At 44.1% G+C, this 18,628-nt stretch overlaps 1 protein-coding gene across 1 annotated transcript in view; it reads right to left on the minus strand.

Moving 5' to 3' along the window:
* DMBT1 (deleted in malignant brain tumors 1) overlaps positions 1 to 16,652 on the minus strand; it is a 39,759-nt gene extending 23,107 nt beyond the window's left edge. Inside the window, exons 1-5 of the mRNA XM_042779521.1 lie at positions 16,201 to 16,652; positions 14,900 to 15,258; positions 13,576 to 13,887; positions 11,909 to 12,223; positions 6,986 to 6,997 (exon numbers count right to left, since the gene is read on the minus strand). Coding sequence (XP_042635455.1) covers positions 6,986 to 6,997; positions 11,909 to 12,223; positions 13,576 to 13,887; positions 14,900 to 15,258; positions 16,201 to 16,652 — 1,450 coding nt within the window. The remainder of the gene's footprint in view (positions 1 to 6,985; positions 6,998 to 11,908; positions 12,224 to 13,575; positions 13,888 to 14,899; positions 15,259 to 16,200) is intronic.
* Positions 16,653 to 18,628: the final 1,976 nt, after the last annotated feature.

An 18,628-nucleotide genomic window follows, 5' to 3' on the forward strand; every position in this document is an offset into this window, starting at 1 on the left:
GCTGTTTGTAGACAAAAAAATAAAACAAAACAAACCACATCATAAATGGGATTTAGTCAGGAATCAAAAGTGCCAGTTTTTTGTATTATACCCTAAGTGAACCTCACCTGCAGACCTCTGTTGAGCTTGCTCTGCTTTGCTAGTGTCTTCCCTCAGATGCATCTGCCAGCAGGGCTCCGTTCAATCCCTTGAATCACACAGTTTATAAATAAAGAAAAGAATGAGAAACTGAAATCAAAAGTCCTGTTGAGCTGATTTCCTTGGTTGGTTTGTATGAATCTTAATGGAGTTATAGATGGCTTGGGGACATGACAGCCCACAGTCCTGTCTGCTGGGGTCATTGTATTGCATTTCTACTGTTTCTGCTCACATGATGAGGAGAAATGGAGGTCAGCCAGAAACAGGCCTGCTATTGGTCTAATATTCTTTTCATTACACCCCATCCAGACTGTATCTCTCTGTTTATTTTGGCCACGAGACCAGCTACAACCAATCTGCAATAGTGGGACCTAACTCAATATTTCTGCTGGTGTATTCCAACCCTCCTTCTCTAGAAAAGCACAGCTTGGGTCTAGAACAAGAGGAATAAAGAGTGCTTTTCCTACACAGCTTCACAGTGCCTGAATAGAGGAAAGACTAAAGGCCAGAGTCCAGTAACAGAATCAGAAGCTGTTAAAGCCATTACTGAGAAGAACAAACAAACTGAAGGACAATGGTAAACACAACCAACTGTACTCACATGTTAATAAAGAAATGGAAGCCTGAACATTGCTATTCACAGCTCTACTGCTCCAGACTACCCGAGGAGAGCCAAAACAATACTGTGTGCTCAGTGGAGTGATCACTGTCATTGGGAGGGGGTCATGAGGCCAAGGCTGCTTCAAGATTCTTGAAAAATGAGCGAGACTTATCTCAGTGGTGCCTGATGGCAGGTTGAGAAGCAATGGGCATGGACTGAAGTTCAATAAACTCTACTTAACGTGAGGAAAGAGAATTCCACTGTGAGACTGGACAAGCAGTGGAATAGGTGGCCCAGCAATGTTACAGATTTCTCAATTCTTCAAGATATTCACACTGGACATAATCCCAAGCAACTTGTTTTCTTTGACCCTGCTTTGAACAAGGGGATGTACTTGAGGATCTCCAGAACGTCCAGCCATAGCTGCTTTGAGACAGCTGTGAACATTTTCTTTGAACAGAAAATTAAGGGATGATATCAGGGAGTTTCAACAATTGTGGAGGACTAGATGCACAGTGGTTAAATTTATTCACAATAATTAAGTCAGCTAGCAAGGTTCATGAACACATTAACATGTCAGCTACTTCCTGAGTCTCATCAGTTTTACTGGTGTATTTCTGGAACTTCCAGTAAGTGGTTTTGAATTTATATGAGGACCTGTGCCTTAATAACAAGCACCTTTCATTGCAGAGGCTCAAATTCAAATGTAATCAACAAAGCATGCCTCAGATTATCTGTCTTATCTTTTGTACACACTGAGATCAGAGCGGCAGTAAGTTTTAATGCAAACAAAGTACCATAAAAGTTCTGAAAAAATTGTAAGTTATGAAACTGTATTCCTGGTCAGCAATCCGTTGCTATTCTCACATCAGGAATAAATTAAACTTTTGTCTTGTCTCTTCCCCACTTCCCAGTGAGATAAATATATGGGATCAAATTTGTCATATTGCAATCTTCCTGTGCACAGGAAGGTTGTTCCTTCTTGAGACACAGGGAACCTTAAGACATTTGTCTAAAAATATCAGCCTCAAATAATGCATAGTTTGTTTTTTCAGAGGTCAGCTGCTTGTTGGAACAAGAGTTCAGTAAATTATACAGTTTTAGTTAAAAACCAAATGTTTTTAATGCAATTTCCATCAAAAATGAAGTTTCAAACTGTTGAATTTTTCAATCACCATTGTAATTTTTAGTGGCTCTTAGAGCTGTAAAACACTATAGAAAGCTCTGCTATGCTCATTGATCAATCATTTTCTTAACACACCTGTAGTCCTAAGGGAAAGAGAAACCACATTAAATTTATGCAATATTCTTCATCCTAAAGAAGCCTACTGCACTGAAGGTCATGGTTTCCAAACATGTGAGTCTGAGTTTCTAACCTAGAGAGGTTTTGATGATTTCCCAACTCAGTCCAGCTTGTACAAAGTCCTCCCAGAAATCCCCTGGACAGTGGTTGTCTACCTGTGCTGATCCGTGCTTTGTCTCTTGTAGGAGTTTTTTCTTTCAAAGCTTAAAAACCAGAATAGACCCCAAAGAGCCAAAATGAAAAAGTCAGGCTTACTGTTTTTGGATTTTCTCTGCTCCAGGACCCAGTAATTTACATGTTTTGCATAAAAAATGGCTACCTTGATTTGTCATTTACAGCAGAACTAGATTTTTGTTTGTATCTCAGAAATCCTTAAACTTATTAACAATTTTTGCATTCTTCCTTGCACTAATAAAACATCTAAAAGCATCAAGCAGTTTATCTTAGGAATGTGCAACTTTAATAACTAAAATCTGCACCAAAGAAAAAATTACCAGTGAATAAAAGAAATTTCTTTCCTATCTGCAGTCCAGTTCTCAGTGCAACACAATCTAGTTTTGTGAGCTGCATGTTTTATTTCCTCTGAATCACACATGTGGCAAGATAGGAAACAAAGTGTAGTATGTGCCATTTCCTTTCACATTTTACTTTTTCCCCCACCTAACTGGGCAGATAATTTCTGTCAGTGCACTTTTTATGGCGTGAGGGATGCTCTCCATCTGATCATCTGAGGCAGCAGTATTTACTGAATGAGTGGGCAATGACAACTGTAAATGTATCTCACCTTACCCCCCACATTACAAGGCATTCTATAACAATTCATAGACAGGGAAGAGAAGTCAGTTAATTTTACCACAGCAAATGAAAGTAGTTTTGCATGTACATTGCTGTACTAAATATTGCATAATGGCAAATATGCATTGACATTCAACTGTGAGCCAAGAGAAACAACTGAAATTAAATATTTGAATTAGCAAATGTTTAAATGAGCTATGTGTATTACATTTCTACTATGACTAGTGTCCCAAATTCTTCATAAACCACTGGGGCAGTGAAGTGTTTGCCTTACCCTCTGCATGATCAGGCCTCCAACACACCTTGAAACCCATGCTGAAGATATTTGCTGAAATACTCACTGCTCAAGTGAAGCTCTCAGTTTATAAATTTCACAATGACAGTGCATATTGAGTGCAAACATATCTCATTCCCCACACTGGAGAAGTGCTAAAAACCAAACCAGACTGTGCCACACCCTCCTGCACAGTGCAGAGCCTGGCACAACTGGAGCATGGCTGTGCCATGGCTAGCAGCAGGTTTTGTTCTTTACCATTCAAAGACAGAGATGAGCTCTGCCTGGTGGGCTCCACGCTGTGCTTGCTGTTGTATAAATAACCAAGAATTTGTGTGACGAGCAGAGTCTAGAAGTTGGCTGCACCATAATTCATGGGCAGGCAGTGGTTGCAGTATCTGGCTGCCCAAGTGCTCACAGCCTGCTGGAATGAGTTGGCAAGGCTTGCTTGCCTAAACCAGGCCCTTCAGCAAACATCTCTTTGTTAGAAAAGATGAATTTTGTATTGGTCTGTTTATCTAAATATAATGGAAAAAATAAAAGGGGAAAAGGTAATGGAGACATCTTAAAAAGAGAGGATGTAAAATCTTTTTTTATGGCTTTCATTGATATTCAGATGTATTAGACTGACTTCAAGCTCAACAAATATGGTCTCAGAACAGATCAGATCTGTAGAAATGTTCAAAATACTCTGAAAAGATTCTGCATTGTGTTTGCAAGTTAGAATTTCATACATCTTATCTCTTGCTATAGCCTATCCTCATCCCTGACCTATATGCTTTTCTTGAGGATGTCACTGTGCTGCAGCTCTGGCTTTGGTGTTCCCTGGGCCATGTGAATGCAGGAACACAATGAATCTACTCTGTCCTGTCATAAGGAGGGGGGAGTCATCCCTTCAAAAAGAAAAAGACAGTACCCATTGACTTGTACCATTGTTCTCTTTGTAGCTGCTACCCTGCAGAGTAGCATGATTGGTGAAGTTATGAACGAAGCAGTTGAGCTAAGAATTATAATAACATGGGGTTTTACTGAAGTGACCAGTAGCCTTGAAAGAGAAATAAATGCTAGCACAAGCCTTTTCAAATAAGATTTGGTGGAGCACTTCAGAGAAGAATGTTTAAAAAAAGAAAATCTCAGAGCATATTTTAAATAATCATTGCAGAAATTTCACTATTTTAAGTCGCACCTGATTATAAGCTGCACATCTGGGTGTCGGCAACTGTCTTGGGTTACATTGAATAGATTTGATAATTCTGATCTGCAATGCCTGCACTAGCAGGACACAAATATTTGTCACAGAACTGCATAGTTTTTGAGGCTGGAATTCAGGAGGTCAGCAGTTCCTTGAAAGAGGAACCCCCTATTACAATTGCTGATGACCAAAGGGGAGATAGAAAAAAAAATCAAATACTTTTGTTTCAAAAAAAGAATGCTGATAAATATCCAACTCAAAAACTTACCTAAGTCCTCCAAACCCACCTGAGGTTGATAAGAGAGTGGTTGTCTTGTCGATAGCAGTGGGAGCTGGAGGGAGAGAGCAGCAGGTGAACACTCAGAATTTTGCCTAAGAGAAACAGCCCTGTGGTCACCCCTCCCCAGAAGGGCTCCTGAAGGGACACTGAAACACCAGAGCCACAGTCACAGCCTGGACACATGGACACACCAACCCGGGGTGCAGCTTGTGTTCTGCATGTCTGCTCCCATCAGCAGGGCCTTGATCTCCTTGTTAATGGTCAGCAGGGTGGGACAGAGTGGACCCTCAGCGTGTTTGCTGGTGACACCAAACTAGAAGGAGAAGATGGTCAAGCAGATGGTGCTGCTGCCATCCAGAGGGAGCCTGGCACTGCAGACAGAGAGCGGCAGTCAGCCTTGCTCTTCCAAAGCTTCTCAGCTGCCAAAAAGAGGTCACTGTGTCTGAGCATATCAGCTCTCTTGATTCTGGGGAAACGAGAAATAACCTTTGGCCTCTGCAGCAATGAGTGTGCCAGGGCAACTACTCTGCCTGCAGCATAGACCAGGAAAATGATGATAGCTCAGCGGCAGCACTGAGGGAGGTTTAGAGAGTCCCATTCCTGCCCACCAGGCACAGAAAGAGTGTCAGGCAGCAGCTTCATGCCATCCTATCCTGAAAAATGCCCTTGAGACAGGATGCCTTTAAGTGAGGCCAGAAAGTCTGGAAACCCACAAAGTGTTGAGAGTCACCAGAAGCTCTTTGTGATTGAGTTTGAGCTTCTGCCCTGGTGAAGAGTGAAGCACAGCTCTAGTCTTACCCACAGTGCTATTGAAGTCAAGAAATGAAGAGTAGAAGGCGTGGAAGCCTCTGCTGGTGACGCTGCCATCACTGCGGAACAGGACGGTGAGCTGGTTCCCGGAGGAGGTGAAGACACGATGGTCGTTCCTGCAAACCAGGCCGAGGCGCCAGGCCTCGGGGGACCCTCCGTCGTACACCTCGATGGCATCGTAGGAGCAGCCGTTCCCTTCCAGCCTGGAGGGAGAGGAGGATCTGCCTGCACCACAGGCTGCAGGGCCCTGGCCCTGTTCCCACCTCAGCCCAGTGCTCGGGCAGAGGCTGCCGAGGGCCCCGAGCCCACAGCCAGGCCTGGCTGGACTCACTCCACGTCCGTAAACTGCAGCTCGATCCTGCGGGCCGGGTCCCGCAGCCGGATGCGCCACACGCAGTGGGCGTTGTTGGGGTAGGAGCTGGGGTATCCCGGGCTCTGGATGGAGCCAGACAATGCCTGAAGTAAACCACCACAGGAGAAGTACCCTGAGGGAAAGTGCAGAATGAGCAGAGAGCTCTTATCCCATCACCAGAATCCATCAGAGAAGGGCATGGCCACACCAAGGAGGCTCTGCCACAGCCCCACAGAGACCTTCCCTCCTGGGCACCCCAAAACATCACCCCTGCATCCCCCCAGCCCAGGGTATGGGTTGTACTCAGGTAATTTGTTTTAATTAACCAAAGGTAATTATACAATTTAAATACCAGGTAAAAGATTGATTGATTAGTTCTTCACTACCTTCTTCATTAATAAATTATTAATTTCAAAAATCTAGATATTTCTAGAGATCTTTATTATCAGACAATCTCTACACAAGGGAAATAGACAAATAATTTGTTTTAATTAACCCAAGTTAATTAATGCAAATACCATACATTATTTCATCCTTTCCACTGTCTAGGTAAATCTCTTGCAGCAAAACGTTTTGTTCTCAAGGTCTTCTGGCAGCTTAAGGGATTTCCCAGTACATCACTCTGAATGAAACTACGCTAAGCTTTGAAAACACTTGTTCTTCTGCAGACAATCGTGAAGGCACTTTGCAAACATACTGGGTTTTTAAAGGTGAAAATGGAAACTGCTGAAAGGACAAACAAGATTAATCAGCTTTCAGCCATGACTAAAGGAAAGTATCAGCTTTAATTCTTTTAGTGAGTGAAAATGCTAGATACTAGAGTAGAAGAGCAAGTTCTAGCAAAGATTAAAAAACATACTAATTGTAGCATGTTAAGAAACCAGAATTTTAATAAGTTAAGAAGTAATGGTCCAAGTTAGTTTCTTAGTTTGTTGGAAAAATTTTATGTAAGTGTATGTACTAGGGAGAACTGGTGCTTTTTGCCATTGCTTTTCTATTTTGCTTTGCTTTGCTTCTCTCGCCATCATTATCAACACCCAAGAAGAAGACAGGAGTTGCTGCAGCAACATCAGCCTCACCAGGACCTCCGGGAGAGGTTCCTGCTTCTATTTGAGACTCTATGCCACAACTTAGCATAGACTCTAATGTCTGTGACTTTTGGGACTGATGGGCTTTTGCAATAAACAGCCTTTTAGCAACTATTAGTTGCTTTGTTCATTTAGAAGATAATCTGACACACGAAGTTCGGGGCCTAAGAGCATCAGAGGTTTTAACCTCACTCTTACCCACTTTTGGTCAATTCATGGACCAGTGCTCTAAAATCACTAGAATTAGGCAATGCCACACAGGGGTCCACAAACACCATCAGATTTTGGTCAGAGTTGTGAAGAGAAGCTTGGAGGAACAAATTCTGATCCATGTCAACATAGTATGGGAAATCATGCACTGGCCACTGGAAAGATGAGGCATTGTAGAACATCAGGTTCACGTCGAATCTGCTGTACTGAGCTTTGTTGACATTGATGACATCATCAGCAATGTACAGCAATTTCAGTATTATAAGCCGCACCATTTTGACTAAAATTTTGGTCCGAACACGAAATGCGGCTTATAATCAGGTGCGGCTTTTAATAGTGAAATTACTGTACATGACTTGAACCCAGGTGTTCTGCAGCATTTTGCAGCTGATGTGCAAGTGAAGGTCCTTTTGCCTCTTGATGACTCTGCCAGGAGCAGGCACTTTGATCACGTTGGAGTAGGTGATTGTTTCTCTGTTACCCTGTTTTGACACATTAAATGAGTGTTAAATTACCACATGTGGTCACGTTCACTGCAAATACTGTATTACCAACTTCTGTATGTGCCAGGTCCTAGCATTTAGAAAGTACACGTCACACTGAAAAATCCCAAGCATCCAGGATGGGATTGCTCACTTAACTCTCCCCTCGATTTTTGTTCTTTAGAACATCATTCTGAAATAGGTATGGGGAAGGATATAGGTATCCTGGGAAGGATAAGCAAAAATATTTAACCAACTTCAGCCTTCAGAAACACATGCTCCTTTTCTGTGTTTTGCATTCAGGTGGCCTACAACACCCTTTGCAATCCAAGACAATTTTCCAAATATCTTTAAATTCCCATGCCCAGAGCTCTCCCAAATGTCTCGACACCAACCTGTCTACGTGTACCACAGTCACTGTATGAAATGTTGAATATAACCTCAGTTGATGTAATTTTTGGTCTACATTTAGGGTCTGCCAGGCTGATGCTGGCCACTGAGTAGCCCTGGGACTGGAGATAGTGTCTGTCTACCACTGCACGCATGTGGGTTGGCAAGCATAAAAGAGCTAGGGGAAAAAAAAGAATTATTAATGATTTCAGGTACTTGATGATGCTTCCATATTGCAAGTCCAACAAATGCAATCACTACTACCATTTAGAGAAGAGAATTCATAAACTAAATCACTTATTTTCACATTTTATTGAGCTTTAGATAAGAGTATGCAATAGGACAGTACTGGAACAGGTCGCCCAAATTAGTAGCTTGAAATATTTCATCCTTTGAATATTTCTAGATGCACAGCTAGACGACTTCTTAATGGATCTGATCTGGTGTTGGCAATAGTTCTGTTTGAATAGTTGGCCTAGGAAACCTCCAAAAGTCCCTTCTAACCAACATTTACATGACTGTGAAATTTTGTCCGGAACAGTACAAAAACCTATAGTAATTATGATGTGATGCAAAGAAATGCAAGTTTAGAAAATTGCATAGAAAACATCTAAAGGCAAAGAAATCAAATATTTTTTAAGAAGAGAACGTAGTTATTTTCTGAAAGTGAGCTGTCAATAATCAATCACAGAATTCAAGTAGTGATGTCATCTATCTGAGATTCCTTTAACAATACTAACAAATACGTATTTAGGAAAAATCCACACTGTATAAAAGGTTCTGAGCAAACAAAACATTACAAAAATTACAAATTACAAATAGAATGGATATTAACTGGTGTTCTGGTCTGCTGGAAAGGACTGATACTGAGCCCGAAAGCTTCCGCTGGAATATCTGGAGTCACTGTAAAACCTGACAGACATGAAGTTTGAAGATGAAGTGTACATGAGAGGAGATCTAGAACAAATTCTTCCAAGTAGAAGAGAAGATTTGGGTGCCCCATCATAGATCTCAATATACTCATCCTGGCATGCACCTTGCAACCTGAGAAAGAAAATGAGAATATATTAAAAAATGTATTTGCTAAACTTTGGGTTTTAAATGCTGAACAAACAACATAATACAATTCTGCATTCACACGTTTAACATGTATATGTATCATTCACTTATAGGATGGGAAATATGCCCAGGAACTGTGCATGCAGCTGAGGTTTGGAATTTTCTTATTGCTCAAGCAGAAAGTGGTTTACTTACTGAATGTTATCAAATGTGAGCGCAATGCGGAAATTGTTTGTTACATGTATTTGCCACAAACAATCTGCTTTAGCTAAAGAATTCAAAGAAGGACTCTGAAATGTTCCAGAGGACTTTAAAAGTGTATCTCCACAAATAATTTTTTGACCTGAAAAAGGGAAAAAAAACAAAATAAGGGGTGGAAGTGATTACAGTAATTTCACGACTATAAGGTGCACCCTTTTTGACTAAAATTTTGGTTCAAACCCAGAAGTGCGCCTTATAGTCCGGTGCACCTTATATAATGGACAAAGTTGCGACATTTGCCAACCCGGAAGAGTGAGCTGCGAGCCGAGCTGGGACTCATGGGAGCTGTGGCCGCGGGGAGAGAGCCAAACCCGCAGGACCCGCGGCTGCGGGGAGAGAGCCGAGACCTGTGGGAGCCGCGGCCTCCTGGCAGGAGCCGAGACCTACCAGGCACTGCAGCTGCGGGGATGAGCCGGGACGTGCCAGGAGGGAGTCGGGACCCGCCGGGAGACAGCCAGCAGAGAGCCGGGACACAGATGGCAGAGAGCCGGGACACAGGCGGGACACAGCCAGGAGCTGCAGCTGTGGGGAGAGACCCGGACTGTCCGTGGTTTGGCGCTGCCGTGGTTTGGGGCTGCTCGCCTGCGGCTGGGATCTGTTGTGGTCGTCCTTCTCAGCATGTCCTCTGGTATTTGTATGTCTCTGTAATCTCCTGGGAACTGCTCTTCGTTTACTCAACAGGAAGACATGCTAACGAGTATTGCACTCAGTGTCTGTAAGCACTTAATTTAGCAGGATTAGGTAACAAAGGACATTTCATTCTCTAAATCTCCACGCCCTAACAATCCCGGGGGGGAAGCCGGGACCCGCGTTTCTAAACATGATAAACCAATCAGAGAAAAGCTTCTTGCCTACCCGTGGGTGAAGGCGTTACTGAGGGTGGTTGTTAACGGCGAGAGTGAGTTCGACATGGACCACAACAGATTCCAGCCGCGGGGGAGCAGCCCCCAACCACGGCAGTCCCAAACCGTGGGCAGTCTGGGTCCCTCCCCGCGGCTGCAGCTCCCAGCGTGTCCCAGTTGTGTCCTGGCTCTCTGCAGGCTGTGTCCCTGCTCTCTTCCGGCTGTGTCCCGGCTCTCTGCTGGCTCTCTCCTGGCTCCCGCCCGGTCGCCATGGGCAGTCCCCAGCCACTCCGAACTGTGGGCAGTCCCGAGCCGCACCAGCCAGCGTCAGCGGTGTGCAGGAGTGCTGGGGCCCACCCGCGCACGGGGAGGGCACCTGGGGCTACGTTTAAAGGCTACAGCAATCTGTTAAAATGTTTCCAATTTGAGCACATGCCAGTAAACCTGCAATGGCGCGATTCCAATGCTAATTTGTTACTTTGTTGCGCGCAGCACGGATCCTCGCTGCAAAAATAAAAGTGCACCTTATAGTCCGGTGCGCCTTATATAATCTACAAAGTTGCAAAATTTGCTGACTCCCAGAGGTGCACCTTATAATCCGGTGCACTTTATAGTCGTGAAGTTACTGTAATTTAGATTTACCTCTGCTCAAATAAAAATACATTCTATTTACAGAAACTGTGGTAACACAAAGTTGAATCTCAAAAGAAACATAATGTTTATATCCTCCCAGTTAGGATACAAGAGTGATGAACTCTTCACAGAATTATGGCCCGTGCTTACATTTAGTAACTTTGTGGGCTTCAGGCATATAGGTATGAAATAAAGTAAAAAGTGATGGCCTAAATACCCTAAAATCAGAGAATAAACAAAAGGAAATGTCCCGTGTAATCAGCATACTCTGAAATCCACCCCCAACAACAGAATCATTCAAACACAAAAGACCAGTGTTCAGCATAGAAAGAGTTAAACTCATTAAGGATTTTCCCCAATGTATTATGCTATGCAAATGAAAGAGATCACACCTGCAAGACAGTAATTATTATACTTCCAGAGTAATAGATAAGAGAAATGGGAAAAAACAGATAAACATCTAAACCTGGAGAATTTTTAACAGGGGCTATGCTTGTGGCAGCTGTATGTGACAAAGAAAAGGAAGCAGGTGAGGCACTGGAGGATGAGAGAGCATGGCAAGGTTTTCTACAACACCTGGGGATGTTGGTGCTACCCAGTCATTTGAGCAAAAGAGCAGAATGCTCTCATATGGTGGGATCAACCAAAAATATAACCCTGTATGCATCCCAAAAATGCAACTAAAGTCCAGTCAACACAGAGCATAAGGACGAGGCTTCCATTGCCAGGGCCTTGGCATCACTCTATGACTCTTGGGCTGCCATAACTCTTAGTTTCAAGTGAATTTTGTGGTGATTTTCTCAGGCATTATAGTAAACACCAGATTCAGAGGGAGTAAATTTTTCTGCACAAAACACCAACCAGAAAACACAGGAGAAATTCACTTGCACCTAAAGGAGTAGAAATGGCAGGGCTGGGTGTAGTTGGGAGTATGGCAGCTGTAGAGCAGGAAGAGAAAGAAGCAAGAGACGCCTGTTAGATGAATGTCCATGACTGGATTTCTACCAGTGCAAGGAATGTGGCTGCCACCTTGGCACATGAGAGGTGGGGAGTTTGGTGGTGACAGCAGGGTGGTTTTTCACGGTAGGATCAACCAAAATAATCATCCCACACTCATCCCCAAAACACACGGAATTCCAGGCAACAGGGGACACTTTGTGAAAGTGTGCCAGCATGCAGGCAGTCAAATGGGTGGTACCTGAGCACACAACACCAGCGTCTTCACTGTGGGCACAGAAGTGGCTGCCCCATCCACGGTGGCTGCACTGGAATAGGGACGACTCTGACCCTGTGCAGTTCACATCATCCAGGTAGATGCTGCCACTGCCTTGTCCAAAGGAGGCGCTTGATGTTGCAGCAACAGCAGAGCCACATCCCAGCTGCCTGCACACCACCTGGGCATCTCTCAGGTCCCAGTAGTCATCACAGACGGTGCCCCGGCCCGCAGAGTGTGAAATCTCCACGCGGCCCTCGCAGGGGTTGCTGCCGTTCACCAGGCTGATGGTGTAGCCCACTGGGAAAGAAGGAGATACAGAAAACTCGGGAAGAGGCTCCAGCACAAAGGCACCTTCTCTTGCAAGGTTGTTGCCTTTTTCAACCTAGAAATGAAACAGTACAGCTTTGGGGATAGTTCTTCTCTAGGAAGTAATATAAAACTGGATCTTTACTGGGGGACTCCAGGGCAGGTATGGAAAAATATCCACAAAACCCTACCCTCACAGGGTTGCCTTCAGGTTCATATGCTTGGAGAATTAGCAAAACTGTGAAAAAGTATCAATTAGAAGTGCATGTGGTGATGCATTCCAAGTCCCTTCAAAGTCCTCTCTGTCACAGAAGAGACTGTACTTTGTTGATGAAAATGTGTCTGAAGAGTTGGTTTTTTGCCTTGGTAGCCCGGAAGAACTAAGACAGCATAGAGATCTTGGAATAAGTTTTGATGTCTTGCCTAGGAAAATGATATAGCTAAGTTACAATAAGAAGTGACAAAGCAACAAATAAATGTCTAAAGAATATAGCAATACATAAAGGCAAAACAACCCAAAATCAGAATGTTGGCCACTGTCAGAGGCCTAGGAAAATCCAGCCAGGTTTTTTGCCAGGCTGGACGAGCTTTGCTTTCAGCCTTCTCAAAGATGAGAACCCAAAACAAAGATTACACAGCTGCAGTGTACGTGACTTTAGTCTCTGAATGTGTTTCCAAAGGGGTGTTTACTCCTCGGCCCAATGAACTTTCTTGAAATTGTTTTGCATTATGTATACTATTTAGATCCATTATTTCCTTAAATAAATGCGTTTTCTTCCTCTTGTAAGAAAGTACCATGTTACTGTTCTCATAATCACTCTAGAACCCCAAACAGTAACACCAAAAAGGCATAGAGCCTTGGAATTACTCGATGAGTTTCAGGCCACCATAATGTCCAGTCTTGACTTGGTTAAACTGCTTTTCCGGGCTTCTCCTCTCCCCTGGAGGAAACCAAACACAAAATTCTAGGACACTAGCTGTTTCTGCAAAAATCACTGACCAGAAAACCCAGGAGAAATTCAGATACACAGTAGGGACGGGGAAGGTGGTGCTGGGTATAGTTGTGGTTGTTGTCATGGTAGCTGTAGGGGAAGAAAGGAAAGAGGTAGGTGAGGTCTGTTGGATGAAGGTCCATGACTGGCTTTCTCCCAGTTACTGGGCATGATGCTGCCGCCTTGGCCTATGGGAAATGGAGAGCCTTGGGATGTCAGCAGAATGGTCTTTGTTGGTGGGATCAACCACAACCATAATCCCACACTCATCCCAACACACACAGAATTTCCAGCCAAAAGAGGATATTCCGTGCAAGTGTGTCAGCATGCAGACAGTCAAACGAGTGGTACCTGAGCACACAACACCAGCATCTTCACTGTGGCCACAGTTGTGGCTGCCCCATCCACGGTGTCCGCACTGGAAGAGGGACGACTCTGACCCTGTGCAGTTCACATCATCCAGGTAGATGCTGCCACTGCCTTGTCCAAAGGAGGCGCTTGATGTTGCAGCAACAGCAGAGCCACATCCCAGCTGCCTGCACACCACCTGGGCATCGTTCAGGTCCCAGCCATCATCACAAACGGTGCCCCAGTGCCCAGAGTGCCAAATCTCCATGCGGCCCTCACAGCGGTTGCTGCCGTTCACCAGGTTGACAGTGTAGCCCACTGGGAGAGAAGAAGATATAGAAAACTCAGTAAGAGGCTCCAGTACAAAGTCACCTTCTCTTGACAAGGCCTTGCCAGCACTCTGTGAATTTTAGGCCAACATGACTTCCAGTATTGGCTGGGTTCAACTGCTTTTCCCAGCTCCTCCTCTCCCATAGAGGAAACCAACCCCTAAATTCTGAAGTGCTAATCGTTTCTGCAGAAAGTGCAGTCACAAACCCAAGAGAAATTCAAATCCACTTGTAGGAGTGATGAGAGTGGGGCTGGGTATAGCTGTGATTGTGTCAGCTGCAGGGGAGGAAAGGAAAGAGGCAGCTGAGACCTGTAAGATAGAAGTCTGTGACTGGCTTTCTGCCAGTGTTGGGCATGTTGCTGCCACCTTGGCACATGGGCAGTGGAGAGCCTGGGGGTGTGAGCAGGATGGTCTCTCTTGATGGGATCAACCAAAAACATAATCCGACACACATCTTCAACACACACTGATTTCCAGCAAACAACAACCAAATACTGATCCCTTCCTTTGCAAGGTTCCTTGCAATTCTCTGTGAATTTCAGGCTACTACAACTCCCAGTCTCAGCTGCATTCAGCAGTGCTTTTCCAAAGCTCTACTCTCTTTTGGAGAAGACTAAACCCCAAAGACTGTGGCATTAATTGTTTCTGCTGAAAACAGAGGTCAGAAAACCCCGTAGCAGTTCAGACTCACCTGCAGTAGTAGAGCCACTGAGGATGGGTATGTTTATGGCATCGATGGCATCTGCAGGGCAGGAAGAGATGGAAGGATATGAGGCCCAGTGGATGTAGTAGAATGGCCAGGGTTCTCCCAATGCTAGGAGTGTTGCTGCCACCTTGGCACATGAGAGGTGGGGAGCTTGGTGGTGATAGCAGGGTGGTTTTTCATAGTAGGATCAACCAAAACCATCATCCCACACTCATCCCCAATACACACGGAATTCCAGCCAACAGGGGACACTTTGTGCAAGTGTGTCAGCATGCAGGCAGTCAAATGGGTGGTACCTGAGCACACAACACCAGCATCTTCACTGTGGGCACAGAAGTGGCTGCCCCATCCACGGTGGTCACACTGGAATAGGGACGACTCTGACCCTGTGCAGTTCACATCATCCAGGTAGATGCTGCCAATGCCTTGTCCAAAGGAGGCGCTTGATGTTGCAGCAACAGCAGAGCCACATCCCAGCTGCCTGCACACCACCTGGGCATCTCTCAGGTCCCAGTAGTCATCGCAGACGGTGCCCCGGCCCCCAGAGTGTGAAATCTCCACGCGGCCCTCACAGCGGTTGCTGCCGTTCACCAGGCTGATGGTGTAGCCCACTGGGAAAGAAGCAGATAGAGAAAAACTCGGTAAGAGGCTTCAGCACAAAGGCACCTTCTCTTGCAAGGTCGTTGCCTTTTTCAACCTAGAAATGAAACAGTACAGCTTTGGGGATAGTTCTTCTCTAGGAAGTAATATAAAACTGGATCTTTACTGGGGGCCTCCAGGGCAGGTATGGAAAAATATCCACAAAAGCCTACCCTCGCAGGGTTGCCTTCAGGTTCATATGCTTGGAGAATTAGTAAAATTGTGAAAAAGCATCAATTAGAAGTGCATGTGGTGATGCATTCCAAGTCCCTTCAAAGTCCTCTCTGCCACAGAAGAGACTGTGCTGTGTTGATGAAAATGTGTCTGAAGAGCTGTTTTTTTGCCTTGGTAGTCAGGAAGACCTAAGAGAGCATAGGGATCCAGGAATAAGTTTTTGATGTCTTGCCTAGGAAAATGGTATAGCTAAGTTACAATAAGAAGCGACACAGCAACAAATATATGTCTAAAGGATACAGAGAATACATAAAGTTAAAAATATAAAAACAAAAAAGGCATTTGTGCTTGGAATTACTCGATGAGTATCAGGCTGCCACAGGTCCCAGTCTCAGCTCGGTTAAACTGCTTTTCCAGGCTTCTCCTCTCCCCTGGAGGAAACGAAATACATTCTAGGACACTAGCTGTTTCTGTAAAAATCACTGACCAGAAAACCCAGGAGAAATTCAGATACGCAGTAGGGACAGGGAAGGTGGTGCTGGGTATAGTTGTGGTTGTTGTCATGGTAGCTGTAGGGCAGGATAGAGGCAGGTGAGGCCTGTGGGATGCAGGTCCATAACTGGCTTTCTGCGAGTGCTGGGCATGTTGCTGACACCTTGGAACATGAGCAGTGGAGAGCCTTGGGATGTCAGCAGAATGGTCTTTGTTGGTGGGATCTATCAAAACCATCATCCCACACTCATCCCCAATACACACGGAATTCCAGCCAACAGGGGACACTTTGTGAATGTGTGTCAGCTTGCAGGCAGTCATATGAGTGGTACCTGAGCACACAACACCAGCATCTTCACTGTGGGCACAGTTGTGGCTGCCCCATCCACGGTGCCTGCACTGGAAGAGGGACGACTCTGACCCTGTGCAGTTCACATCGTCCAGGTAGATGCTGCCACTGCCTTGTCCAAAGGAGGCGCTTGATGTTGCAGCAACAGCAGAGCCACATCCCAGCTGCCTGCACACCACCTGGGCATCGCTCAGGTCCCAGTAGTCATCGCAGACGGTGCCCCGGCCCCCAGAGCTTGAAATCTCCACGCGGCCCTCACAGGGGTTGCTGCCGTTCACCAGGCTGATGGTGTAGCCCACTGAGAAAGAAGGAGATACAGAAAACTCAGTAAGAGGCTCCAGCACAAAGGCACCTTCTCTTGCCAGGGTCTTGGCAGCACTCCGTGACATTCAGGCCACAATGATTGCCAGCCTTGTTTGGGTTCAACTGTTTTTCCCAGCTCCTCCTCTCCCAAGGACACATTCAAACCCCCAAATAAGTTTTGTTACATCCAAGTCCCAAGTAGAGGTAGAAGCTGCTCCTGTCAAGGCCCTGGGTAGCTGTTGTTGCTGTGGCAGCTCCTGTTTTTTTCTCTGATGATGAAGATGCTGGCAAGGAAAGCAATAGCAAAATAGAAAGCAATGGCAAAGTGATAGCAAAAAGCAAAAGCAAAGAGCAATGGCATAAAAGCAATGGCATAAAACAATGGCATAAAAGTACTAATTTTCTTTGAAACATAATCTTATATAGGACTTTTCGAACAAGTTAACACCTAAACTAGAACCACTACCACTTAATCTATTAGAATTCTAATTTTCTAACACGTTAGAATACGTATGAACCACGTATACGATTTATCTTGTTTTATTAGAAAAATGTAAGCAATATTCTTACTGCAGTACTATTTTGTCTAAGCACTGCTAAGCTTCTGGAGCCTGCACTGAAAACATTAATATGTTTGTTAACTTGTGCTACAACTTATTCTTCTACACTAAACCTTTTACTAAAAGAACTGCAGTTTATATTAAAACTTACTTACTGACTCACTTACTTATGCTAAAACTGAAACTTACACCTCTACTTTATGTATAAATAACTTAACATACTTTAATCCATCCAAAAACTTTAATTCAGTCTCTACACTCTAATTTCTCTCTAAAGAATTCAATGAGAAACCGAGCTCACTGACTCTGACACCCAGGGCTATAATAGGCATTGTTTTCTTATTGATAGATGCAAAAAACAGTGAACAAAGAGGTGTCTGAGTCAGAAGAAATTCCTAGAAAGAGCATAAGACTTCAGATATCTTCTGTGAAAGAGGAGCGAGAGTCATACCGTTCTTTTTCATTTGTTGGTTTTTGTTGTTTCAGCTTTTTTAAATATACTGATAGTGTTTAGAAAGCCCCTAGCAATATTAAATATTGGTTTCTGAGGAAACCCAACACTGTTTTGTACTTGCACATGTGCAAGCTGGGTTGTTACAGTCTCCAAGCTTTTATTCCACATGCCTGAAAATCCCAAGTTACTAAAATGCACACACCTGGGGCTTCCTGATGCCATAAAACAAAGCAACTGTGTCTTTCTGTTACAATCCCATTAATTTATGCCAATATAAATAAGTATTGGGTGGTTCCGTGTGTATTTGCACAGCGGAATTTGAAGTATTATAACACAAATTTCCATTATAGCCAAATAAACTATAATCCCTCATAATTCCATACTGAAAACCACACATTTACAAATTATCTTCAATCTTTTATGTCAGAATTCTTTTTAAATTTGGTTCAGACATATCTACAAGACACCACTGCAAAACAGTGATAATTTCATCACACTAAATTCACTTCAACAAAAATAATACTTCACTGTGATATTGATTGGTTCATATTTTTAATAAGACAACCTGATGTTATCTAATTTCAACCATTCCTCTAGTCTTTGCAGAGTTGATTAGACTGACCTGTGAATGCCATGTATCGACCCAGAGCAGCGAAATAAGACACCCTTTTTCCTACCTGTTTGGGAAGAATATCTTGTGTGTAGGTTAGGTGAGAGGGCATCCAGGAGTGCTGCATTTAGGAGGAATAACCACAGCAAGTCCCTGGTGGCACCCATCTGGTCAAAATATCTCAACAAAACCAAGTACTAGACTTTGCACTCTGCACTGGTGAAAGAGGGGGGCTCCCAAGGTCAACCTGGCCCATGCTATGTCAGATATATTATGCAATATTTTTAATGATTACCAGATCTTTACAGAAGGATTACATAGGAGTGGTAAAGTTTTCATTACCTCAATAATTTGTGTTACTAGGGGGAAAAAAAGTTACTCGATGCCATTCAAAACCAGGATATGCCTTTATTATAAATTATCTTAACTGTATGTGCA

The sequence above is a fragment of the Catharus ustulatus genome, chromosome 8 (genome assembly GCF_009819885.2).
Source record: "Catharus ustulatus isolate bCatUst1 chromosome 8, bCatUst1.pri.v2, whole genome shotgun sequence".
Taxonomy (NCBI): domain Eukaryota; kingdom Metazoa; phylum Chordata; class Aves; order Passeriformes; family Turdidae; genus Catharus; species Catharus ustulatus.